This window comes from Crotalus tigris, unplaced genomic scaffold, assembly GCF_016545835.1.
Source record: "Crotalus tigris isolate CLP2741 ecotype Arizona unplaced genomic scaffold, ASM1654583v1 scf7180000024304.1987388, whole genome shotgun sequence".
NCBI lineage: Eukaryota > Metazoa > Chordata > Lepidosauria > Squamata > Viperidae > Crotalus > Crotalus tigris.
In genome coordinates, this window is record NW_024100476.1 from 98,784 (window position 1) to 125,673 (window position 26,890).

The window sequence follows — 26,890 nt, forward strand, 5'->3', positions numbered from 1 at the left end:
AGCCCCTTAGATATTGGAAGACTGCTATCGTGTCAGCCCTAATCCTTATTTTCATTAATCTAGACATACCCAATTCCTGTAACCATTCTTCATATGTTTTAGCCTCCAGTCTCCTAATCATCTTTGTTGCTCTTCTCTGCACTGTTTCTAGAATCTCCTCCTTCTTCTCATAGCAAGTCCTTCTTCTTCTTTTTTTAATTAAAAGTTTTACAAATTTATTACAATATAAGCCCCCCACCCCTCCCCCCCACTTCCCAGAGCTGATTACAGGGTAACAAATAAACAAACATAATCTAACTAACATAAACCAACTATACTATCAATCAAAATCATAACACACTTTAATTCCTTCTCAAAACAAATATTAACCAATTAAAACAAAAATAATAATATAATTAAAACTATTAATAATTATCTAAAATCTACTCAAAAGCAAGGTAATACTTTTCAGTTTCATATTTCTTTTGAATATAATCAATCCATCTTCTCCAAACCATAATGTATCTTTCTTGTGAATGGTCCTTCAAGTAGGCGGAGATTTTCGCCATTTCTGCTAAATTAGACACCTTAAGTATCCATTCTTCCATAGTAGGCAAAGAGTTTTTCTTCCAATATTGCCCCACCAATAATCTTGCAGCTGTTATAGATTCAACATCAAATTGATTTCTTTAACCTCAAAATCTACAATAATGCCCAACAAAAATAATTATAATTGCAGGTCCTTCTTCTACAACAGGTCTTCCTGGGTTGGCATTGTCCTCTGTCCTAAGGGCAAAGAAGAAGAAGAAGAAGAAGAAGAAGAAGAAGAAGAAGAAGAAGAAGAAGAAGAAGAAGAAGAAGAAGAAGAAGAAGAAGAAGAAGAAGAAGAATAAGAAGAAGAAGAAGACGAAGAAGAAGAAGAAGAAGAAGAAGAAGAAGAAGAAGAAGAAGAAGAAGAAGAAGAAGAAGAAGAAGAAGAAGAAGCAGCAAGAGTGAATTTTTGTGAAGCCTCTAATTCTGTTAAATGTTTCAATGCTGTCCTAAATCTATGAAGGCCTGGTTGGGGGCTCTCGATATTCTAATAATCAGATGTGCCTTTGAGCATGGACCGTGGGCAGAAATTTAGGGGGACCATCCGGCTTCGCTGGTAGCAGCACTCAATTTCTCATCCAGCAGTAATACAAATACCGCAAATCCTGCATCTGATAATTGCCTACATCTCTCCCAAGCCATCTCTGGGAATGACCATAGGTCAGCATTTCCCAACCTTGCCAACTTTAAGATAAGTGGACTTCAACTCCCAGAATTCCCCAGCCAGCCATGTTAGGGAATGCAATCCCCAAGGGTTTAGTCAGTGTGGCCAATGTTAAGGGATGCTGGGGACTGTGGTTCAGTAGTATCTAGAGTGCTACTCTCTCCCCACTCTAGGTGATAGGAGAGAACAAAAGTTCTCAGATCATATTATAAATCTAATTAGAAAGAATTACACAGTATATGAATCAGTGGATAATAAGTCTGGGTCATCCAAACCTTCAGGAGCAAGGGTTAACAGTGTTTCTCAACCTTGACCATTTTAAGGCATGTGGACTTCAACTCCCAGAATTCCACAGCCAGCATTGAAGTCCACATGCCTTAAAATGGTCAAGGTTGAGAAACACTGGGACTTTCTTGTGATACTATACACTCCGCCTTGAAAATTCTTTACTCGGCCCATTTGATAAATAAACATTCCTAGCAAATGTGGGGGAGGATTATTTATCTGTAATTTGCCTGATAAGTCACCAACTGTTGTAATCATGGTAGTGGGAAGAGGTGTACCCCCCTCCTCCTTTTCAGACCATCCTGTCTTCCCCTTTTCCTACGTACAAACTGACTCAGGCTGACACCAGCAGCTTCCACAGGTTTGCCTCCTGGCTGAGCAAAAAGCCAGAGGAGAGAGATTCAGAGGCTCAGGAGGGGGAGATAGCATAATTGAGCAAAGGTAGTTTAGCTGTCTGTGCTTCAGTCACCAGGGAGCTGAGATTTCTGCCTGCTGCTTTGCTGTGGATAAATACCAGCAACTTGGAGTTGTTCCTCAGAAGGAGATGGGAGATATAGAAGGGACCCAGCTTTGACCCATTGCCCTGAAGTTGGGGGCTGACAAGGATTTCAACAGGACCCTGTCCAAAAAGCATCCCTGAGTATGCAAGGATATTTCCCACCTCCTTTTAAATAGGGGAGGGAAAACATTGAAAATCTCTTTATCTCTTTCCCTGCAGTTCTGAGGACTTCAGCTTTTCTTAACCAAGTGCTGTTTGCCAACACTTGCTCTTGAAACAGAAAGACAAGATGCATGCCGTTTTTATTCATTCTGGAACCCGAAGACAATTTAGGGAAAAATAAAAGTGTAGAAAGAAACAGTATCTCAACAAACCATCAACAGCTCTCAGAAGAACTGTAGGGATAGTCTCAGGCTAATTTCCCCAGAAATAAATAATCCAATTTTCTTGCCTCTGTGTAAATAAAGAGTAAGCCTCTAAAAGGAAACCTTATGGAGCAGATCTCAACTCACTGCTGAATACCATTGGAGAAGAAGCTGAGAATTAACAACAACATGGAAAATGAGGAAGGTAAGGGACTCAGATTCTTCTTCTTTTCTTGGAAAACCTGGTTTGTTTATAGTTTGATTGAAAACCTGTTAAAATTCTGGTACTTTGTTTTCTGAAATGACTAATTCAAAATCTGTAAAATCAAGGAGTTACCTGGGATCAGGTAGCAATCCCAAATAACTTCTTTCTTAATTTTTTTCCCCATGTGGAAAATATGATTAATTGTTAGAGAGACGGAGAGAGTATAAATGAAAAGGACCCACCAGTGTTTGTTTTCTTGCTTTTATAGCCCATAGACTCTGAATGCTTGAGAAATCTACATGTATCTCACCAATTTAATTTACTGTAACTTATTTAATTTCTAATTCATACACTTTCCAGGGTAGATTAGGTTCCCATTCCAGGATAGACTTGGAGTATTGTATTGTACTAACCCATTGAATTTCCAGGAAATAGGATAGATTATTTGGGATATACGGCTTGAAGCATTCCCTTTGGAACATCTGCTAAGTATAGTCCCTGACGCCTCTATCACTCTTCCAACACCTGTTGCAGGAAATGGAAGAGGGGGAAAGAAAATCCATCCCATGTACCTTTTCTTAATTAGAGTATAAGTATAAAAATCAGAGAAGTTCCAAAATATAAAACTCTGGCAATCCATTCCTGTTATCCATTCATAGGGAAATAGTTGTCCCACAACTGAGCCAGTGCAAGATCTAAGTCATTTTGAAATTAATGGAGATGACAGGGACCAAACATTACCCTTTTCCAGAGGTTTAATGATTGAATGGCTAGAGGCAATAAAATGGTTTGCTCCTATCTCAGCCATGTTTTGGGGTAACTCCATAAAAGTAAATACCTTGGATTCTGTTTTTGCTTTTATCTATGTGTATGAGTGTGTATGTGTGTGTGTGTGTGTGTGCACGCACGTGCGCGCACACGCATGGCATCCCTATCCCTATCTGCATGATGATCTCTATGTTCATCGCCATCTTTTGAGCAATAAATCTTGACTATTTAGATTCTTAATTTCATACTTGGGAATTTGCAACTTTATCAGATACGACTTTATTAAAGACCAGGTACAATGTCTCTCTCCCTACAGAACATACAAAAAAAATCAAGCCCTATGTGTATCTCTGCTCTAGAGTGTAAATTCAAGGCATTTTCTTCAATGGAATTTTGGCTATTTTTTCCCAATCTTGAGATTGGGAAACATCTGCTCACTGTTTATATAATGGCTCTGTCAAGACTGAAAACTGATATTCTTGCCTCATCAGCTTCAGCTCCTAATCTTTCCACCTTCATGAAGAACATGTATCCTTCATTAGGTTCATTTTTCTCTTAAAATAACTCTTTGATCTCATTTGGGATATCCAAATGTCTTCTAAATCCACTGCTTATAGCGTTCCTGTAGCTTTTTTCCAAGTTGAGAAAGTTGAGAAAGAGGTGCCAGCTCATATTTGGATTTTGGTTTTCTGAGAAGGATATGAAGACTTAAAATACTTGTTAAGTAAGAGATGGCAATCTATTTGCTATGGCTGTGTTTGAAATTGCACTTGTTGGCAAAATCAAATTTTCAGCAAATCCCCAAATCAGTCCCAAATCATGCTGCCGAAATATGCCCATTTTGTCACCACTGATCCAATTTGTGTGTATTTTAGACTTTCATTGCCATCCTAAAAATGGCACACTCTTTTTTCACCCTCCCAGTAATTTCTCCATCTTTCTGATGGCATCCTCTGTGGTCAGTGGGAGCAATTTTCAGCCCACAATCCAAGGAACATTTCCACCTTTACATTAATTCCTTTGTTCACACAACTAGTTATGTCCAAGAAATAAACCTTTTTTAAGGTTGGAAATGAAGTCCTCCTTAACATAGCATGCTGACAAAATAATCAAATTCCCACAATATACTCAATTATAAATTACCCAAACACCTTGTAGTTAAGTCTAGTGTACTGAATCTCCTTTTACTCTGCTCTAGTGTACTGAGCAACCCACAACCCATGACCCAGGGCTCTGTTCTAGGCTCAGTGCTCTTCAATATCTTCAATGATTTGGACGAGGGGATAGATGGAATTTGCAGACAACACCAAGCTGGCAGGAATAGCCAACATTCCAGAAGACAGACTTAAGATATAGAAGGATCTGGACAGACTTGAATACTGGGCACTATCCAACAAAATGAAATTCAGTTGTGAAAAAACCAAGGTTCTACATTTAGTCAAGAAAAACCAAATGCACAGGTATAGTATAGGTGGTACCTTGCTCAATAGTAGTAACTGTGAGAGGGATCTCCGAGTCCTAGTGGACAATCACTTAAATATGAGCCAGCAGCGTGCTGCAGCTGCCAAAAAAGCCAACACAGTGCTAGGCTGCATTAACAGAGGGATAGCATCAAGATCACGTAAAGTATTAATACCACTTTACAATGCCTTGGTAAGGCCATACTTGGAATACTGCATCCAGTTTTGGTCACCACGATGTAAAAAAGATGTTGAGACTCTAGAAAGAATACAGAGAAGAGCAACAAAGATGATTAGGGGACTGGAGGCTAAAACATATAAGGAACAGTTGCTGCTGGAATTGAATATATCTAGTTTAATGAAGAGAAGGATGGGGGGGGGACATGATAGCAGACTTCCAATATCTCAGGGCTGCCACAAAGAAGAGGGAGTCAAGCTATTCTCCAAAGCACCTGAGGGCAGAACAAGAAGCAACGGGTGGAAACTAATCAAGGAGAGAAGCAACCTAGAACTAAGGAGAAATTTCCTGACAGTTAGAACAATTAACCAGTGGAACAACCTGCCTCCAGAAATGGTGAATGCTCCAACAGTGGAAGTTTTTAAGAAGAGACTGGGCAGCCATTTGTCTGAAATGGTTGGAGTAGATGACCTCTAAGATCCCTTCCAACTTTTATTATTATTATTATTATTATTATTATTATTATTATTATTATTATTATTATTATTATTGTTGTTGTTGTTATTTTGTTTTCTGCAGTAGTAGGCTATTCATGCAGGCCAAAGATAAGATGAGGGATTTGCAGGAAAGCCCTACAACTAGCTTGGAGTTTCTAGACTAGAGGACCTCAATGCTTTCATAGGATTTCTTGCAGAGAAGCTCACTCTGTTCCTGCTTTTAGCTCAGCACAGATTTTCTGTTCTAGCGGGATGCATTTCACACGTCTTGGTTTTCGGGACAAAAAGGTGACTCATCTTTCTCTCTGGTAATGCCTCTGTAGAAAGCTGTTGCTTTCTTTGTTCCTACTCCAGGCTCAATTAATATATATTCCTTGACTGGAAAAAACTCTCAAAGTCCCATCTCTAAATGTGATCTGGCTGATCATGGCTGAGGTCTCTTAAAAATCTCTTTGTGCAACTTTAGAGTCAAAGCATCATACATGAGAGATGCATTCAAATCTTATTACAGAATCTTCAAGGGTTGATCAAATATAGTAGAAAAAGAAGCAACAAGGTAATCCTTCTTGATTTATTTATCCTCAGGAAAGTATTGGAAAAAATGTCAGAATTACATTGCTTAAGTCTGCCACTAAGTTTAATTTTCCAAGCCGATGGAGCAGAAGTCAGAGAATATCAGCATTTTCAATTCCATGTGGAGTGCATGGAGCTGGCAGATGAATGGTTACATAACATCTGAGATGATAGACCAGGACTGCCTTGGCATGAGCAACAAAGGATCAAGTGCCATCTAATAGACTAACATATTTATTAGGATATAAATCAGTGTTCTCAATTTGCTGCCCTTCAAATATTCTGTAGCATTGAGGAGATAACAAGAAAGACCTGATTGGAGGAGGCAGTCATAGAGCTGTGCAGACTAAAATCTGTTTTCAGACACAATAGTCCTACACAGGTTTCCATAGAAGTAAGTCCCGTTTCTTATACACTTAAGTCCCAATCAGTTACTCCAAGTGGCACAATTACAGCCTTTAGTGTTTTCTTTAGGTTAAATATTTCTTTAGGAAGAAAGTTCTGAACACGAAGGTTATGTGTTGGTCCTTCCTAAAACACTGCTTAGTTCAATTAATTTTCAAGCATTTTAAAATGTTCCCATAGGAGAAGATATACGTAGGCTCAAGGTTGAACTGTAGAGTTCTTCGTGGTCTCTGAGCTTGGTTGTTTGCTTGCAAATGTTGCATTACCCAAATAGGTAACATCAGCAGTGCACGGGAGTATGGGTTGCTGCCTATTTACATGCAGCAGTGGGGTTTTTTTGGAGGGGGGTGGTGGTTCTTCCTTGGTGGTTTGTTTCCTTGTTAGGTTTTCTTATTGTCTCCTACGAATGGTGGGAAAATGTGGTTTATCTCTACCTGTCTATTAATGGCTGATTTGTCTGAATGACAAGCTGCCATGAAGTAATTCTCTAGTATTTTTAAATTTGACTTAGTCTAAGCTACTAATAGGTTCCTAGTTGAAACTGTGGCTGAGTCTGTCCTTCTGTTGTGAAATTAAGGAGTTTTTGTCATGTCTTCTGAAAGCAGTTGGTGTTTATGCATGTGTTCTGTAGTCTTCTGCCTGTGTCTATTGCAGACCTTCTACTGTATATTTTACATGGACCCTGTTTTTTCTTCTTCTTGGGCTACTGAGTCATTTCGTTTGCTTAAAATGTTTTGGAGAGCTTTAGTTGGTTTGCATGCTACAATGATACTTTGTGGTTCTAGCAGTCAATTGGTTGTTTCTGAGATGTTTTTGAAGTATGGAAGTGTTATCCTTTTCACACATTGTGCTGGTTGTGTTATGAAGTACTTTTTGATAAAATTGTGTTGCTATCCATTTTGTCGGAAGATGTTGCATAAATGGTCTGCTTCCGCTTTCTGCTGGTTCCAGTTTGCTGCAGCGTGTTTGTGCTTGTTTGAGTAACATTCTTACATAGTTCCTCTTATAAGAGGTTGGGGCAGTAGGATACTGCAGGTTACTGACTTTGGGTTTTGCTGATTAGATAGGTGTGATGTTATAGAAATTGCTAGTATATATTATTAAATAAAAGTAAAAAGTTGAGATTTTATGTTATTACCTTATTCTACTGCACCAAAAGGCGTCGGAAGTCAGCATTTTTTTCCCCTTTTCCCCTCTGCCCTGCACTTTTTTCTCTTCTCCTTTTCTCTCCTTATCTTTATTTTCTTTTGTAGGTTTTGTATTTTATATTTTGATAAACCAATGAAATGTGTTACCTAGGATACAATAGGTTACTTTCTGATAGACTTGGGTTCCCGTTTGTCACTGTTTCTTGTGCTGATGAGGATATCCAGGGGTCAATACAAGGCATGCAGCCAGCGTTGTTGTTTTCTTCTTCCCTTGTGATTATTATTTCTCCAAAGATGATGGTTTCATGTGTTTTTTTTTCTGGTTGTTTCTTATCATTATGAAGTGGTTTTCCACATAATGCAGGGGTCTTCAAACTTGTCCCTTTTATGACTTGTAGACTTCAACTCCCAGAATTCCTCAGCCAGCGTGCCTTTTTTTGTCACTACATTACAGCGTCTGTTATGAGTCCTATGAGTGGCGATCCCATCTGATTTGTTGGTATATTTGTCCATCAAACTGAAACTAGGTAGTGCAACAAACGATGAAGGGATTCATTATTCTTGGTATTTCAATCTTAGTGTATTTGGCTAAGTTGGGTGTGTTGTGTAGTATTGATGCAACAAATTATTTCACTAATTCTGAATCTGTGGACGTGAAATGTGTTGTGACATTCAATGAGAAAATAATATCACATTCTTCTGTTTCTAGATCTCTGATTTTTTTGAAGACACTGTAGTGAAGAATTGATAAAATATTTATTTATTTAATTAATTTCTATGGCTTCTCATCTCAGTCAAACATCTCTGAGGAGCTTACAATCCTACTTGCATAAAACAGATAAAACAACTTTAAAACAATCCAAAATAAATAAATTCAGGTAAGAGATGGTGTAAATAAATGCTGATCCTTCATAGGAGAACCCCGCTATCTTGCACTAATAGTCTTTTATTAAGGGGGTGTTTCCAAGTGCCTTGAACAGCCTGATGAAAATAACAAAGATTGAAAATCATTCTGCTTACACAAAGGCCTCTGCAGTGGCTGAGTTCCAGATCTGATACCGTGCTCTCTTCCTGTGGATATTCCCAACACGGTTAACTGAATCAAAAGTGGTGGTTCTGGCAGTTTCTATTCACAATAACTGGATAAAAAAAATAAAATCACCATTCTGTGAACTGAGTTGTACCCACAGTTTCTCCAGAACTTGCATAATATCCCATGAGAAACCTTAAATTTTGGACCTTCATTCAATGGATGCAGGAGGCCAAATTGTCAAATAATAGAGCAAATAACAAATGTTCTAAATTGTTCCATTGTTCTAAAATCTGGGCAATTGTCATAATTTATGTCCTTTATGTTACTCACTCTGTGGGGTGATTACAGATGGAACATAAACAGATGTGCACAATATAAAACCACCAATGATATTATTACGCAATTGATGCAAATTGATGCAAAGGATGAAAACTCATCAATTATGTAGACATTCAAATGGATCAAATGTTTCAATTATGTAAATTTGGATTAATGGAATTGGGGGATACTGCTCAATCTTCAGGAAAAACTATATTTGGCAGGCATATTCTGTGCTTACAGGCCTTGGAGCCTGCATAAATTTATTTTTTCAGCTTTTTTTCCTACAAGACTAACTATGCAAAATCAATTGATTGACTGGTTCTAGAGGTTTCCCACACCATAACTGAGTGAAATTAATTTAACCTCTGTGCATGACAGGGTCTGCTTCTTTGGGTCAACTGCCTATTTGGGGGGATATTTTATTTGTTTAGCTATCTATCTATCTATCCAATTTATATAAGCCATCTATCTCATAAACATGTCATTCTTCTATTTACAACACATTAACCCAAGTGTCTGAGTTACGTATGTTATGGCAACATTATTTTTCCTTCTTTCAATCATGTGGCATAATGTTTAATCCTTTTCACTTCAGGGTAGCTTAGCTATTGAGAGTCTAGATGCAGAACTGATAATTTCAGGATTTCAGCAACTACAAACCATCTCTGAATTGGCAAAATCAACCTTGACATTCATTATTAAATGAGAATATCACATACTATGAACTGACATTTTCTTCAGTGCTTATAATAAGGGGACAGAAAATCCTCATGCTTGGAATATAATTGCTTTATTTTCCATAGTCTATCTGGTTGCCTTGAAAAAGAATCCATGGCCCTGAGATGATCAAGGGTGTCCCCCAGGGTATAGTAAAGCCAAGATGGTGACCTTGGATCTACATATTATGAAAAAACTGTTGTCATGACCTTTAACTAAGGGAGAGAGGGAGGGAGGAAGGAAGGAAGTGTGGGAAATCAGCCTCCTCCCCAGAGAAAGAAATATTCTTGGAAATATTTAAAAGACAGTTCTGTCTTTCCCCAAAGGATTTTAAAAGCAGAAACCAACCCTGCCCCCAAGTCTCTCTGTCCCAAACAGAAACCAAGTCTGCAGAACAGCAGATGTGATAATCTTGTCAGAAAGACTGGAATCAGGAAACTGGGATTAGGAAGAAAAATCCCTAGAATCAACACACCAAAAATCTAAGAGTCGTCAGCCACAGCCCTTGGGAAGCAGGATTGACCTTTGGGACATAATAGGATTAACCCACCACCATCAGAATACCAGAAAGGCACACTCAGGTCAAAGTTCATGCCACAGGAACAACTCGAAACAAAAGGCTCAAGAAGGTATAAAAACCCACTCCCTACATGTGTTCGCTCTCTTTTCTTCCAGAGTCATCTTTCTGTCTCCTCTTCAATAAATGGCAACCTTCTTTCTAAAGCAGTCGCCATGTTGTTTATTCCCAGCTTGGACTGAACCATGATGAAGACTTGTCCTTCAAAGGAAGGAAGGAAGGAAGGAAAGGAGGGAGGGAGGGAGGGAGGGAGGAAGGTAGGAAGGAAGGAAGGAAGGAAGGAAGGAAGGAAGGAAGGAAGGAAGGAAGGAAGGAAGGGGGAAAGGAAGATTTTTGATGCTTCCCACCAGCTTCCCACAAGGAATCTGAATGGAAAAGCCAGAAGGAAGTCAGAAATTGCTCCCATTTACCACTCCTTTTTTCCCACCTAAGATCATTTGGCTTCTCAGTTTAGATAAAGAAATATCTCTGAAATGATGACTCAATGGGACACAGGTTCTCTAGGTTCTACTAAAACAGTGGTGGCGAACCTATGGCACGCATGCCAGAGGGGGCACTCAGAGCTCTCTCTGTGGGTACGTGCTGTTGCCGCAGCCCCCTGGAGGAGAGTCACCTCCAGGTGCAGCCCGCACAAAGCAGCCCAGCCAAGGAAATGGCAGCCGGGCAGCAGGGACAACCCTCATGCCCCGTCGCATGCAGATGATGCGGGGCACGGGTGAGGGCATGGTCGCCATGGCGCTGCTGGGCCACCTGGGCAATTGATGGGCTGTGGAGCCGGTGGGTGGCCCTTTGGGGGGGCGGGGTGGGGGGCAGAGTGGGGCCGGGGCAGTATTTGGCCACCCGGTCTCTAAAAGGTTCGCCATCACTGTACTAAATATAAATGTAGTAAACTAAGCCAGATTGTCTAACAGTGAGGGATGATGGGAAACAGAACCCCACAAGTGTAATGGTGTGAGAGAATGACCTTGAGAGAACAGAGGGAAGAGTCCCCGAGAAGGGAAACGTTGGATAAGAGGCACTGAGCCCACAGACAGAATGTGGGCATGGCAAAGTCTCTTGGATATAAAGATAACGGGGGAGAAATCTACTTTCTGGCCATGGTTCCTATCTGGACTACACTGCAAAGCTGACAGCAGAAGAATATCAAAGAAACTAGGGAGGGCGCCTTCTAAGATGTACCCACATTGCTTCTGATTTAGTTGATTTGGCAGGCTGGCCTTTTTATTACATATATATATATATATATATATATATATATATATATATATATATATATATGTAGGTCTTTGGTTGTTCGGGTTTTCTCCCGCGTAAAATTGGAAGTGTCTTGGCGACGTTTCGACGAAGTCCCATTCGTCATCTTCAGGCTGGTGTTTCAGCTTCGTGCTTTGAGCAGCAATGTGTGGTCTTAGCTGTTTCTTCCTTTTAACTTAAAAGGAAGAAACAGCTAAGACCACACATTGCTGCTCAAAGCACGAAGCTGAAAACACCAGCCTGAAGATGACGAATGGGACTTCGTCGAAACGTCGCCAAGACACTTCCAATTTTACGCGGGAGAAAACCCGAACAACCAAAGACCTACATACAAATACCCGCGAAAACCTCAGAAAACATATATATATATATATATATATATATATATATATATATATATATATATATATATATATGTTTGTTTTCTGAGGTTTTCGCGGGTATTTGTATATAGGTCTTTGGTTGTTCGGGTTTTCTCCCGCGTAAAATTGGAAGTGTCTTGGCAACGTTTCGACGAAGTCACATTCGTCATCTTCAGGCTGGTGTTTTTAGCTTCTTCATTGCTGCTCAAAGCAAGAAGCTAAAAACACCAGCCTGAAGATGACGAATGTGACTTCGTCGAAACGTTGCCAAGACACTTCCAATTTTACGCGGGAGAAAACCCGAACAACCAAAGACCCATATATATATATATATATACCCCCCAGCCAATCAGAGCACAGCCAAGCCCCTAACCAATCAAAACACACCTCCACCCAATCAGAACACAGCCAAGCTCCCACCCAATCAGTTCATACCTCCACTGGCAGTTAAAAGGAAGAAACAGCCAAGACCACACACTGCTGCTCGAGGCACGAAGCTGAAAGCACCAGCCTGAAGATGACGAATGGGACTTCGTCGAAACGTCGCCAAGACACTTCCAATTTTACGTGGGAAAAAACCCGAACAACCAAAGACCTACATATATATATATATATATATATATATATATATATATATATATATATATATATGAAATAATGGATGGAAACTAATCAAAAAGAGAAGCAACATAGAACTAAGGATAAATTTCCTAATAGTGAGAATTAATCAGTGGAATGGCTTGCTTTCAGAAGTTGTAGTTGCTCCAACACTGGAGTCTTTTAAGAAGAGACTGGACAGCCACATGCCTGAAATGGTATAGGGTCTTCTGCTTGAGTAGAGGGTTTGACTAGAAGACCTCCAAGGTCCCTTTCAATTCTGTTATTCTGTTATTTTCTTCCTTCTCCATCACAGGTATCATTCTGCGCCCTACCAAGAGCAGCCCACCATTCTCTAAGAACACAAGCCATGGCGAGACCTACAAGGGGAATTCCACCTTCTCCCCCTACTATCAACATTCTTCTCCAGTAGCGTCCATGTTCATTGTTGCCTATGCCTTTATCTTTTTCATGTGCATGATTGGCAACATGTTGGTGTGCTTCATTGTGCTAAAGAATCGGCAGATGCGAACAGTCACCAACTTCTTTATCCTCAACCTAGCGATCAGCGATGTCTTGGTGGGGATTTTTTGCATGCCAACCACACTGGTGGACAACCTGATTACAGGTAAATGAAAACCAAGAATATTGAAAAAGGGAGAAACGAAAAGAAATGCTAAGATTCCCCAACATATTTAGGATTGCTAATTAATTTACAAGACATTGGACTTTAGGGTTTTATGATTTTGGAGAACATAACTAGCTCTGATATGAAGATCTTACAATAAAAATCCATGAAAATCATTATTGCTCTAATAGCATTTTATTTTATTTGGAAGTGTAGTCTTAATTTTGTAGTTCAGATGTCCATTGAATAAATACTAGTTTGAGATTTTATACAATGTTTATAGTTGTGAGACAGCAAAGGTGCAGGGCTTTTTTTTTTGTCATAGAACACACCGGAACAGAGTTCTGGCACCTTTTTTTGACGGATTTTCCAGAGTTGCATTCTTTTCCTATTGTTTCCCTTCCTATCCTTGTTTGTTTTTAAAAATGCCCCACTGGTGGTACAGTGTAAGCGGGGTTGCCTCCAGCGCTGATTGCCTCCTCTAGGAGGAGCCATGAGGCGCTGGAGCACCACAGTCAGAGTGTGGCTTGATTGGCTGGGTTGGACCATGTGGTGTGAGGCCAATAGTGGCGGTAGGAGACACATAAACATGGAGGCCATCTTTCACAGAAGGTGGGGTGTGAGATTAAAAAGAGGAGAAGCAAGAGGAAAGAAAGGTGGCTGGCATGGAAGCTTGCCCGACAGCAAAAGTTTGCTGTTTCAGTTCCTTGGATAGTCCAAAGACTGAGATGTCTATGAAAAGCTCTTTTTAATCTTTTATACATTATATTCAAACTGCAGAGGGGAAGAATAAGAATAAAGCCAATGTCTTGTGATTTGGAGGTATTATTATTAATAATAATATATATTAATTCTGTATTGGTCAGATGTAAAGGTAGACTACAGTATAAGGTTTAATCAAATCTATTCATTAAATTGGGTTTAACTTAAAGGTAAATTAAAAGTAATCTGTTCACTGACAAAGTTTCAACTTTAATTTGTCTCAAGTCAATATCCATATTAAACTCCAAATGTAAATTTTTCCACCTTGTTTGACAACTTCTTAAAAATAATTCAGTCTTTTACAAAGCAATCACATTTTGTTTTATTGGGCCAATTTCATTCCACACAGAAAGCTGACATTTCCATCATTAAACTATATGGGTATGCCAGTGGTAAATGTCCCAAAAGATTAATAAAATACCTTCTTGTAATTTAAAGCCACACAGTGCATGGTAACATTAATAGTATTAACTTACCTTGAATGAAATCCTAGTCTTTTAGATACACTAAAAATTGAAGGTTTTTTTTTTTCAACTACAAAGGTAAACCTTGTAGGGTAGGCAAGGTGGGTTGTATGATGTATGTGAGTTCCGGCACTTTTTTTTTTTTTTTAACAAAAAAAGCACTGAACAGGTGTATTACTTGCCTGCATTTTCTCAGGGAAAAAAAAGTAAAACTTTTTACTTTTGTGATTAAATGGTATGAAGACTTTTCCTGAAGAGAGCATTATTATGAAAGGTAATGGAACATGTGGTTTGGACATTGAGTGGAGACTGGTACTTTTAAGTTCTTTCTGAGATATTTATTTATTTATCTAATTTATATAGCTGCCCATCTCACAAGCAAGTGACTCTGGGCAGCGTACAGCACAACTATATTACTGAAAGTGAGTCTTTCAGTCCTAAACAATATTTTATATGCCGCACTGTGAATGATATTTATTAGATTCAGGTTTAAGGGAAATACAAGAAAAGATAATGGGATGACAGACAATTCATTTGCTTTCAATCCTTTTGATCTAAAATAAATGATAAGGAAAGGTTAAAAGGCAAGCATTGCAAATAAGATATGGAAATGAATTAGATCTTTTTCCAGAGACTTCAGATACCTTCTCCTTTAATAACATAATCCCCATTCCAACAGAATCTCTTATTTTATCTCTTCTCAGAAATTCTTCAGGGCACAGTTTATTGACAGCTTTTTACTGATTATCTTGCTATAGATAACTCTTAGATCTTTCCTTGGGTAAGACAGCCTATGAATTTTGCCTGTTTCAAAAAGGGAAGCTGTTTGGTGGGGCTTAGGTTTATAATATAGGTCCAGGCTGTTGGATACGCATTATCTGGAAAACAGCAAAGACAAAGCCAGATAATATCACAAAGTGAACATCTCTATGGGGACATCTTCAAATGTCCTGGCTACAAAGACAGAAGTCCAGTCAGTCCCCGCTCAGTTGCCTGTGATCTGTGTGGCAGAATATTTGGCCTTTGAAGATCCTAGCATGGTTATTGGTGACACATCAGAAAATCATCTGTCAGATCACTAAACCCTGAAACCCAAACCTGACCTGCAGATACAGGTATTCCTCAACATATGACTACCATTAAGGCCAAAATTTATGTTGCTAAATGAGAAATTTCTTAAGTGAGTTTTGCCCCATTTTATGACTTTTCTCACCACATTTGTTAAGTGAATCACTGTAATTTTTAAGGTTGTAACACAGTTGTTAAGTGAATCTGGTTTCCCCATTGACTTTGCTTGTCAGAAGTTTGCAAAAGGGGATCTCATGACTCTGAGACACTGCAACCATCATGTGAGTCAGTTGTCAAGCATCCAAACATATATCACGTGACCATGGTGATGCTGCAATGGTCATAATGGTTGTAAGTCACTTTTTTCACTGCTGTTGAACTTCGAATGGTCATTAAATGAAGTCCTTGTAAGTCAAGGACTTCCTATATTGAGCATGAAAATCCACACCTGTATACTGAACACCTCTTGTTTTTCTCTCTGCCTGTTAGATAAATGATAAAAATATATATATTAAATTAGAATTCCATATTTTTGTGTGAGTAATTTGCAGAGCTGAGAATACACTTACAGTATTTTCCTCACAGTACACCTACACATGAGCAAAACTGAAGATACGTTTATTTTCTTTATAGTAGAACTACAAGAATTCTGAGGTGCACCAATCAATATAGAAAGGTGGAAAACGTTTTTGAAAATGCTTTTTCCCTAGTAGCTATTAATCTTGCTTGTTTGTAACAAGTAACTAGGAACTTGCACTTATGCTGCCCGCTGGCACTTTAAAATAGATCAGATTTTTCAGGCAAATTTTGAGTGAGTGAAAATATTCACTGTCTTGTTGTGGAAAGAGTTGGACATCTTAAAAACATATTTATGCTTCTGAATGTTGATTAGCTCTTTAGTGCTAAGTTTGAGAATCCCTCCAGCACCATCTAATTTTAATCATACTGCATATTTAAATGTTAAGAATTATTTTATATTTTTATAATGATTGCATTTTAATTGTTGTTTTTGATACCGTACACAACCTAGAGTCACTTCTTGTAAGGAAGTGGCTATACAAATTAAATAATTAAATAATTAAATAAATAAAATACACTAAGAACCCACGACAATATTATTTTTGCCATATATTCCCATCAAATAGTGTCATTTTCTGTCTTCATTTTAAACATTTGGTTTTCTTTTATTTATGTGTTGTCAAAGCAGGTGGTCTCATCTTGCTGACCTTTGCTGATCTGGAATGATGCTCAGGAGGGTCAGGCTTGGTGTGAATAAATCACCTCAGGGAATCTGACTTTAGACTTGTCTAAGAAATGGGGGGGGGGGATCCCAGAAGAAGTCAATGATGAATGTATTTTTCCTCTGCATATGATTTCCAAGTACATGCACCCAGGAATCAAGGTCAAATCATTACATGTTGAAATAGATGTGATCTTTTTTCACACTGCGTTGAGAGATGGCAGGGCGCAAAAGGAATTCATAAGAAGGGAAAATTCAGAATATATTTTTGGACAGACTCGGGTTTCATTTGCCAGCAGCACTCGTGTGGAAAAAAATCCCTCGATTTTCTCTACAAAACAGTATCCTTATAATTTAATAGGCAAACCACTTTGTCTATCAAGAAACAAGGTATATTTACTTCTTTTATGAACAAAACAGAAAAAAAGTGTTATGACTGAAAGGAGATGAGAATTTATTTCCAGGATATTTCCCCCACACTTGCTAAAATGACAGTGACAGGGTTCAGTTCCTGTCAGCCCTAAAAAGTAGACTAGACTAAGAAACCCAATGTTATATAGGTCAGTACTTTTATTTTAAGGTTGTAGTAACAGAATTTTGCGAATCTTAATGTACCTTCTTTTCCTGCCCTTTATTTTTGAGTGCCTGCTTGAGATCAATTTTGATCACGTGACCATGGGGGATGTTGCAACAGTTGTAAGTGTGAAAAACAGTCATAAGTCACTTTTTCCAGTGCTGTTGTGTTTTTGAACGGTCACTAAACAAATAGTTGCAAATCAAGGACTACCTGTTTCTTCACTGTAACAGAGGTAGAACGAAACTGACTAGTAGCAAAGATCCAGCCTTCTGAAACTGAGTAAAACAAAATAATAAGGAAATTGCACAAAGTAACTGGGGGATAGGCAGTATAAATATTTCTCCATTTGCTAACAAGGAACAAGAAAGCCAGTTTGGTCTAGTGGTGAAAGCACCAGGCTATAAATCACAGGACTCTGTAGGTTCAAGTCTGTCTTAGGCACATTTAAATATTTAAATAAAAATAGCGGGTGACTTTAGGCCAGTCTCTTTCTCAATCTAACTCACTTCAAAGCATTGTTGAGGTGGAGAGGAGGAAAGAGTATGAGGTATGCTCGCCACTTTGAGTTATTTATAAAAATAATACAGGCAGTCCTAAAAAAAAAGTCTTTAAGAACCAGAAAACAATGCCTATTTCCAGCAATTCTGTCAACTCTAAAAAGCAGTGTTTCTTATCAATAAAACAGCTTCTCTTTACATAATCAAATGTAACCAGTTTTCCTTATGTGGTCCCAAGATTCTAATAGCAAATTAGAGCCCTAAAAAGTTCTGACCCACAATTCAAATTCCACATAAGGTATCTTTCTATTGTCTTGTTGCTCCTTTTTTGCAAGTTGAAACAGAAAGATTTGTGTTTTAATAAAGTGTGATCTTTATTATAGTTCCATCTGAGCTCCATCTCTCATATCCAGGGCTAAAAGTTTTCTGCCCAGAATCGCTTTGAAATGGGAGAAGTGGCAACTAACTAAATAAATAAATAAATAAATAAATAAATACGCCCAACATTTTTAAACAGGGGTCAAAAAGAATAGTGCGATCTCATACAGTGAGCTGACCGTGATCATGGAGACCCCTGGTGGAGACTGCAAATATAAACTGAGCATTTGCTGCATATTGCTGTAATTTTGCAATAGAATGAGCTTTCTAGTCAGTGCCATAATATAGGTTTGTGCTGCTTTGCTTTGGTATTTAAATTTGCAAACCCAAATCTTTGTCCATAACAAAATAATAATAACCTGTCTGGAGTGTCCATGAGGGGGTGGAGTAGTGATGTCAGAATCCAATTATATTTCATCTTTAATTATCAAACATAGAAAATCCCAATTCTGCCTTCTCTGGATTCTGCCATAAGAGGGAGAGAAGGGGGAGAACAAAGGGGCTTTATGGCCCTCACTTCCTTCAGTATACTTCTAAGGAATTGAATGTGTTTATTGCAACCTCAAAGAGTTTGAATGTAGTTAGCACCAAAGAACCTTACCATAACAAAGGGGGCTATTTACCTTTCATGTAGTTTATCTGAAGTCTCCATCCAGACGGAAGAAAGGAACAAAGGGGTGGAATTGTGATGCCTGAAACTATCACTGGAAGGGGGGGTGATTGGGTGGGACTGCTGGGGAACCCCTTAAAACCTTGAATGGGAGAGCTTGGACCCCAAGTCCTGTCTAGCACGCCTGCAACCACTTCTTCTTAATAAAGGATTCCTGTTGGAAGAATTATTCCAAGAGTTCTGTCTTCTTAAGATGCAAAGTGGGGTGGGTCCTTACAAGTGATCAGAAAAGTAAAGATGGCAGCTTCTTCACCATCCCTGCAAATATCCCTGTAATCAGAATTGCCAATCTAATAAAAATGTTTTTAACTGATTAAAGATTTTTAAAGATGTTTATGCATTCCTTAATCTGATGCCTCCCAGATGAGATCAGTCCCAAATTTCTCATTCTGGGAATTTGAGAAATTGAAGTCTGACTTTTGTGGAATATACCTATTTGTTTGTTTGTTTTATTGAAAACATTCATAAAGCCACCCATTTTATGTCAAACTCTGGCAGCTTTCAATCAACAATGAAAACACCATTACTAAAAACAACATAATGCAGTGGTGGCCAACTTATGGCATGCGTGCCAGAGGCGGCACTCAGAGCTCTCTCTGTGGGCACGCATGCCTTCACCCCAGCCCTGCTTCCCACCACGGCCCCCTCTTCACCAGCAACCCTCCTGGAGGAGAGTTGCCCCCGAGTGCGGCCCATGCGGAGTAGTGCAGCCAAGGACATGGCAACCAGGACAAGACTCCACCCTCGCGCCCTGTTGCATGTAGTTGATGCTGCGGGGCGCGGGCGGAGGGTGTGGCTGCCATGGCATTGCTGGGCCACCTGGGTGATTTGCAGCAGGCTGTGGAGGCGGTGGGTGGCCCTGTGGGCAGATGGAGTGGGGCAGAGTGGGTGGGGCAGGGTGGAGCAGGCGGGGGTGGGCAGGGCAGTTTTGGGGCACTCTAAAAGTTTTGCCATCACTGGCATAATTCATACATTTACTGAAACCATAAACATTCAAAATTTGGCATTGAAGTTAAACTTCCCATATCCTTGCTTGACAGCAATACAATTTTACTTCAATGAAATAAATGATAGCCCTCTGCAATGCCCCCTTCAACTTTTGATTAAGATGAAAGTTCCATTTGGCACGGCAAATAGGCAAGAAGATGAAAAGGAAAATAGCAATTCAGCCCTACTATATGGGTAAATGTCCTTAGGCAAAGACAGGGCTGTGGGAATTATATGTTTAGCAGCGTGATAGGGGGGAAAAACTGTCTCTGTGTCTAGTTCAGTGGTGGCGAACCTATGGCACGGGTGCCAGAGGCGGCACTCAGAGCCCTCTCTGTGGGCATGCGCACCATTGCCCCAGTCCTAGGCCTTCAGCTGGGTTTTATAAAACCTTTTCGCTTTAGGCCTCCGCCACCGTGTACAAAAAAAAAAGGTTCAATCAATCAGTCAATTTCAATTTCTTGCGGGAAAAAAAGATCTTGCAAAGTTGGAATTGATTGATTGAACTGTTTAGTCCCACCCAAGCTGCCGTTAACAGCGCAGCCACATCCACCCAATGGGCCACACCCACCCGGCACCCAACAATGCATAAGTGGGTTTTGGGTTGCAGTTTGGGCACTCACTCTCTAAAAGGTTTGCCATCACTGGTCTAGTTGTTTTGGCATGCAATAGCCTATAGCAGCATCTTGAGGGGAGGAGTTTCTTGAATCAGAAGCTAATTCTGTCTATTGCTGTCTAATTCTGTCTTATTCTTCTAGAAAGGATTCAAATCACTATTGATTTTCTGAATTCAGTTTTGCAAAGTACTTTATTTCCCTCCTATCACATCAAGGATATGTATAATTCTCTGCAGTGCTTTTTTTCTTAAAAAAAAAAAAAAAAAGGTGCCGGAACTCACACACATACAACCTGCCTTGCCTACCCTACAAGGTTCCATTCAAAAAAGGTGCCGGAACTCCGTTCTGGGTGTTCTATGAGAAAAAAAGCCCTGATTCTCTGTATGCCAGGATGCATTGCCCCAGGCTGCATTGCAGCTTGCTCCAATTAAAAAGATACTCTTCAAAAACGTTTTGGAAGATAGTAAGTTAGCACCATCTACAGTTTTTGATCAATCATTTTACTGTTTCCATTCTCTCTCTCTATATATATTTCTATGCTGTTTGCATGGTTTTACACTGTTAGCTGACAAGAATTTATAGCTGATGTACAAAAATTATAAGCGCAAATAAATAAATCAGAGACATTTAATGGATTTTTTTTCCAACCGTGTTGTAGATTATTCTATTCTATTAAATTCAGAATTCAACCAATTTTAGAAGGAATAATGGCATTTACTATTTTTTTACTCATTATTGTCATAAATGAAAACCATCTTCCAAATTCATACATTTTGGGCCTTATCCATTGGACTCACCAATTGTACAACTGACATCTTAGATCTGGGCATGCTCAGATCCAATTGAAGCAATGGATTTCAATATATCTAAAGTGCATTTCAAAGTAATGAATCATCAATCAGTCAAAATATATTTACAGTCTGAGACCATACACAATAAGAGATGAGCACACAACAACTTCTATTTTTTAAAAATCTTAAAATTGTGAGAAAATCCTAAAATAATTTTTCAATTATGTCCCATCTCATAATTCTAGCATTCACATAAATAGATTTTCTCCAGGACAATCTATCCCTAACCCAGGGGTAGGCAACCTTGGCTCTTTTATGACTTGTGGACTTCAACTCCCAGAATTCCTTGGCCAGCTGTGCTGGCTCAGGAATTCTGGGAGTTGAAGTCCATGAGTCATAAAAGAGCCAAGGTTGCCTACCCCTGCCCTAACCTGATCTTTCAGGTCTTCCAAACATTCCATTGTCACAGCAACTAATTCTATCTACCTTGCTGTTAGCTGTCCTCTTTTTCTCTTTCCTTCCATCTTTACCAGCATTAGAACCTTTTCCAGAGAGCTGGTTCTTTGCATAACATGGCCAAAGTAGGATAATTTGAATCTGGTCATTTGTGCTTCAAATGAGAATTCAGTGTCGATTTGTTCAATGATCCACTTGCTTGTTGGTTGGTTGGGTTGTCCACAGTATTCTCAAAAGTCTTCTCCAACACCACCTAAAACAGTGGTTCTCAACCTGTGGGTCGAGACCCCATTTGGGGTCGAACGACCATTTCACGGGGGTCGCCAAACAACGCAGTCCGCCATTTTCCCCCCCTTTTCCTTAGCTGTGCTACTCCCTTTTATTCTATTGGCTTTTGAAAGCCAATAGAATAGACTCTCTTGAATAGAGTCTAATTCTATTGGCTTTCAAAAGCCAATAGGAATTGTCCAGGCTGTCTCTGCCCTGCTGAGCCTGCTAAAAGTCCCATTCTGCAAACGGTGCTGCACCAGTTGAGTAGTCCTCGACTTACGACTGGTTGAGTAGTCCTCGACTTACGACTGGTTGGGGGTCACAGCATTAAAAAGGTTGAGAACCACTGACCTAAAACAATTAGCTACTAAGGATTAGTAGCATGAGGGAGGAACCAGACAGGTTGGGGTCACTGGTTTGATTACAATAAAGCAGCAGTTCCCAACCTTTTCTATACCCCGCACCCCTAGAACACTTCTGATATATTCTCGCACCCCTTAGAAAAGTGCGAAATAACAGCAACGAATTATGTATATACATATAATTTTGAAATTTCTAAAACCAAGTTTTTGCACCCTGTGGAATATTGTCTCGCACCCTCAGTTGGGAACCCCTGCAATAAAGCATTCAAAGCTTACAGCTTCAATCATAAAATACTTTAAATACCCGAGAGTTGGCTATTCTCCAAAGGAGCCAACCATGTGCTTAGATGAGGATGTCAGTTATTCTAGCTTTGTACTTAAGCTCCCCGAGATCAGTCCGCAGAATTTGGTAATACCTCTTCGACCACAGTCATGTGCAGGTAAATACAAGTGTCCATGTGCATCAGTCTAATAAACATGGAGTAGATGGATAACATGTAGAGTCCATTAGATAACAAAACTTTGATTTTTTTAAAAAATACCTTATTAAAATGTGATTCAGCAATTCTTAAACAAGGCAAAATCTTGAAAGGTGGAGTCAAACTAGGATGTAAGTATATTATTAGGATGCTCTGCTTATCATTCCAGGCTGGCCATTTGATACTTTTATGTGTAAGATGAGTGGGTTGGTCCAAGGTATGTCTGTCTCAGCTTCCGTGTTCACCCTGGTGGCCATCGCAGTAGAGAGGTAAGCTTGCCTCACTAATTTTCTGTTCTTTCCCTTCAATCTCAAAATGAAGCTATAGAGTCACCTGACATTCTACTGATCTGAAATGTGTTCTCTTGGTTAATCTTTCTCTTCAGGCTTCTGTTCTCCCAACTTGCTCCAAAAAACCTGAAACCTGCTGCCTGAAGCAAAGAACAGAATAGCCTCTTGATTTAAAAAAGCTGGGTTAATACATTTTAAAAGATGATTTAGTCAATACTAAGTATTATTCATGCATGCCTTTTTATAACTGTAGATTCTGTTAAAGCAGTGGTTCTCAACCTTTTTAATGCCGCGACCCCCAACTTGTCATAAGTCGAGGACTACTCAACTGGTGCAGCACCGTTTGCAGAATGGGACTTTTGGCGGGCTCAGCAGGGCAGAGACAGCCTGGACAATTCCTATTGGCTTTTGAAAGCCAATAGAATTAGACTCTATTCAAGAGAGTCTATTCTATTGGCTTTCAAAAGCCAATAGAATAAAAGGGAGTAGCACAGCTAAGGAAAAGGGGGGGGGGAAATGGCAGACTGCGTTGTTTGGCGACCCCTGTAAAATGGTCGTTCGACCCCAAATGGGGTCCCGACCCACAGGTTGAGAACCACTGTGTTAAAGTAAACTCTAGATCCTAGCCCTTATGACACCCCCCCCCCCACTTTATTGATGACTTTGGTTAAAAATATATATTTTGTTATTCTTATAAAATTTCTATCATGAATTTTTATATTAATATATAGGATGGACCTCCTAGGTGGTGGGATGTTGCTTTATATATAAACTTAAAATCAGGAGCACCTTTTCTGACAAATTTTATTATATTGTTAATTTTTTTATATTAGGATTATCCAATCACAGCAATTCCTGCAAAGTTGGTTGGGCTGAGTAATAAAAATTGACTGCTTTACCACAGAAGAATCTGAGCCCAGGTCTCTCTAATAATTTTTTTCTTCTTTCCTTAATACACCTATGCTTTGCTGATGACACCTTGTAGTCAAGTTGAAACAAATATTCCTTTTAATGGTTGCATGTTATAATTAGCACGCCAGGCAGAAGAACTCCCAAGGGAATTAAAAGATGCCCCTTCCCAATAGATTGCTAAGTAGACATTTTTCTGCTCCACGTTACAGCAAACCACAAAAGAAGGCTTGTTTCAAACAGCAGTTCCAATATTTGAGGAGAGTGCTTTTTCTTTTTCTTCCAGGTTCCGCTGCATTGTGTATCCTTTCAGACAAAAACTAACTCTACAGGTAGCTCTGATCATCATAACCATCATTTGGGTCTCAGCCTTAATCATAATGTGCCCCTCCGCAGTTACCTTGACTGTCACCCGAGATGAAAACCACTTCATGCTGGATGCTTATAACAACTCCTACCCTTTTTACTCCTGCTGGGAAGCATGGCCAGACCCAAAAATGCGCAAGATTTATACCACTGTCCTTTTCTCACACATTTATCTTGCTCCTCTCATTGCAATTGTGATCATGTATGCTCGGATTGCCTTCAAACTCTTCAAGTCCTCTGTGCCTATAAGAGGCTCCCAGTTAGAGGACAGCGAAGGAAGAAGGATCTCTAAGAGGAAAATAAAAGTTATCAATATGCTGTTTATTGTGGCATTGTTCTTCAGTCTCTCTTGGCTGCCCCTTTGGACTTTAATGCTGCTGACCGATTATGGGAACCTGACTGACCATCAGCTCAGCCTCATCACGGTTTATTTTTTCCCATTTGCCCACTGGCTGGCTTTCTTTAACAGTAGTATCAATCCAATCATCTATGGTTACTTCAATGAAAACTTCCGGAGAGGATTCCAAGCTGCCTTCAAAATCCAGTTTTGCTCGGCAGAAAAGGAACATCAAGAAACATATTCTGATCGTAACCACAGTCGATTTCATTTTAGAGCACGCAATCGGATATTCGTTGAAGTTCAAGGCTCTGATTTGGTGGAGCCCTCTGATTCTGGAGAAAGCAGTGTTTTGAAAGCAGGATTGTTTCTTGCCAAAAATGGGCAGGCAGTTCACCGTGGGCTGAAGGTAGAGGATTTGGACAGTAAAAGCTGCTCTCCCAAAACTGTTAGCATCGCTGCTTGTGACATCTGAGCATATTTCAAACTTCTTTGAAATGATGAGTTGACTTTACTAGATGTGAGATATTTTCAGAATACTGTGGTATCTCTGTACTCATAGTTAATAGGTTCTGGCAGGCACAATGAGTACCAAAAATGATGAGAACGAAATAAAATTTTCACATAAGGAATAATAATAAGTGTGTTACAAGGCAGCCAACACCAACAAGTTCTGGCTTGTGTGTTGAGTATCAAACAAATAATGAGTATCAGGGAAAAAAATTTTGCGTCAAAATACATTGAGTACCAAATTTGATGAGTTTCAAAGCAGTTGAAGTACCAAGATACCACTGTATGTTCATAGCTGTTTCAGAAACATGCTTTAAGCAAACTATGAAGATCAAATACTTTACCATTGTTGATACTAAGGAAAGGATGTGAGGTGTGGGAGATGTTCCCATCTTCAAATCCCCACTTTTGGTTGCATAATATGGGACAGATGAATGCTTCTAATGTGTTCCAGTCTACCGTAACATCTTTCCCCTTCCTGCCTCTGTTTTAAGGAAAATCAGGTATAGTTGGAGGAGGAAGGTTGTGGTGAATATACATTGATAATGCAAATACCTCATCCAATGGATTCCACTGGCTGTGCTACTTCAATGCAAATAATAAACTTTGCATCATACACATCAAAAAGCATAAATCGTTTAGTTGTTGCTCAAAATCTGCACCGCAATGATTCCACTAATTTTTCTGAGATTATATCAGGTGATTAAGGCAACAGGCTAGAAAGCAGGAGACTGTGAGTTCTAGTGCCACCCTAAGCACCTTGGGTGGTTCACTCTCTGACAGCCTTAGGAAGAAGGCAATGGCAAGCCATTTCTGGAAGAAAACGGTAGGTACTAGTCTAGGCAGTGCCCAGGAGTCAACACTAATTGAAAGGTACCATGACAACAACAGTACTATGGGTGCTTCTAAATGATAGCTGCATATTATGCAATTGTCCGGCGAGGAATTCTGGGAGTTGAAGTCCACAAGTCTTAAAGTTCCCAAGTTTGAAGACCCCTCTGAACTAGGCAGATAATAGGAGTCCTTTGTTTTACTTTGACCTTAATCTTCATTCTCTGTTTAAGGGATATTTTGGTAATGTTAAGATTAAGGATACAGTGCCATATATATGACACTTAGCCAGATTTCCTTGGCTCTACTACAGTTTAACCACAACGGCACACTAACTTTCTAGATTGGTTGTTGGATTGCGATTTACAAAACATCCAGCCACCATTATGATCTAAAATTAAAGCCCATGCTAAATGGGCCCAACAAAACCAAAATGTGAATGACAGTAAAATGATGTAAACATATCTCAACTACACATGCGTCAACCGATTCTATTGGGCCCATTTAGGAAATAGGAATTGAGACCAATCTGTTTTCATTGCAGCAACCCAGGTCCTACCCTCCTCTTCTCTCTCATGCTGTGTGTTGATGTGTATCTGTATGTCTCTGTGTTAAAAATGGTAGAGCAGCTGTGATTGAATCCTTGAAGCCCTACTCCAAGGGTCTTCAAACTTAGCCCTTTTATGACTTGTGGACTTCAACTCCCAGAATTCCTCAGCCAGGCATGCTGGCTGAAGAATTCTGGGAGTTGAAGTCCACAAGTCATAAAAGGGCCAAGTTTGAAGACCCCTGCCCTACTCTATTCTTTTACAGGTAGTCCTTGACTTACGACCAAATTGAGCCAAAATTTTTGTTGCTAAGTGAGACATTTATTAAGTGAATTTTGCTCCATTTTACAATCTTTCTTGCCACGGTTGTTAAGT

General features: G+C 39.4%; 1 protein-coding gene across 1 annotated transcript; it reads left to right on the forward strand.

Moving 5' to 3' along the window:
• The first annotated feature begins 1,958 nt into the window (after window positions 1-1,958).
• Window positions 1,959-25,702, forward strand: NPFFR1 (neuropeptide FF receptor 1). The gene is made up of 4 exons (XM_039324660.1): window positions 1,959-2,588; window positions 12,795-13,106; window positions 22,894-22,993; window positions 24,210-25,702. The coding sequence occupies exons 1-4, from the start codon at window positions 2,573-2,575 to the stop codon at window positions 25,099-25,101; spliced, it is 1,320 nt and encodes a 439-aa protein (XP_039180594.1). The 5' UTR covers window positions 1,959-2,572; the 3' UTR covers window positions 25,102-25,702.
• The last annotated feature ends 1,188 nt before the right edge of the window (window positions 25,703-26,890 follow it).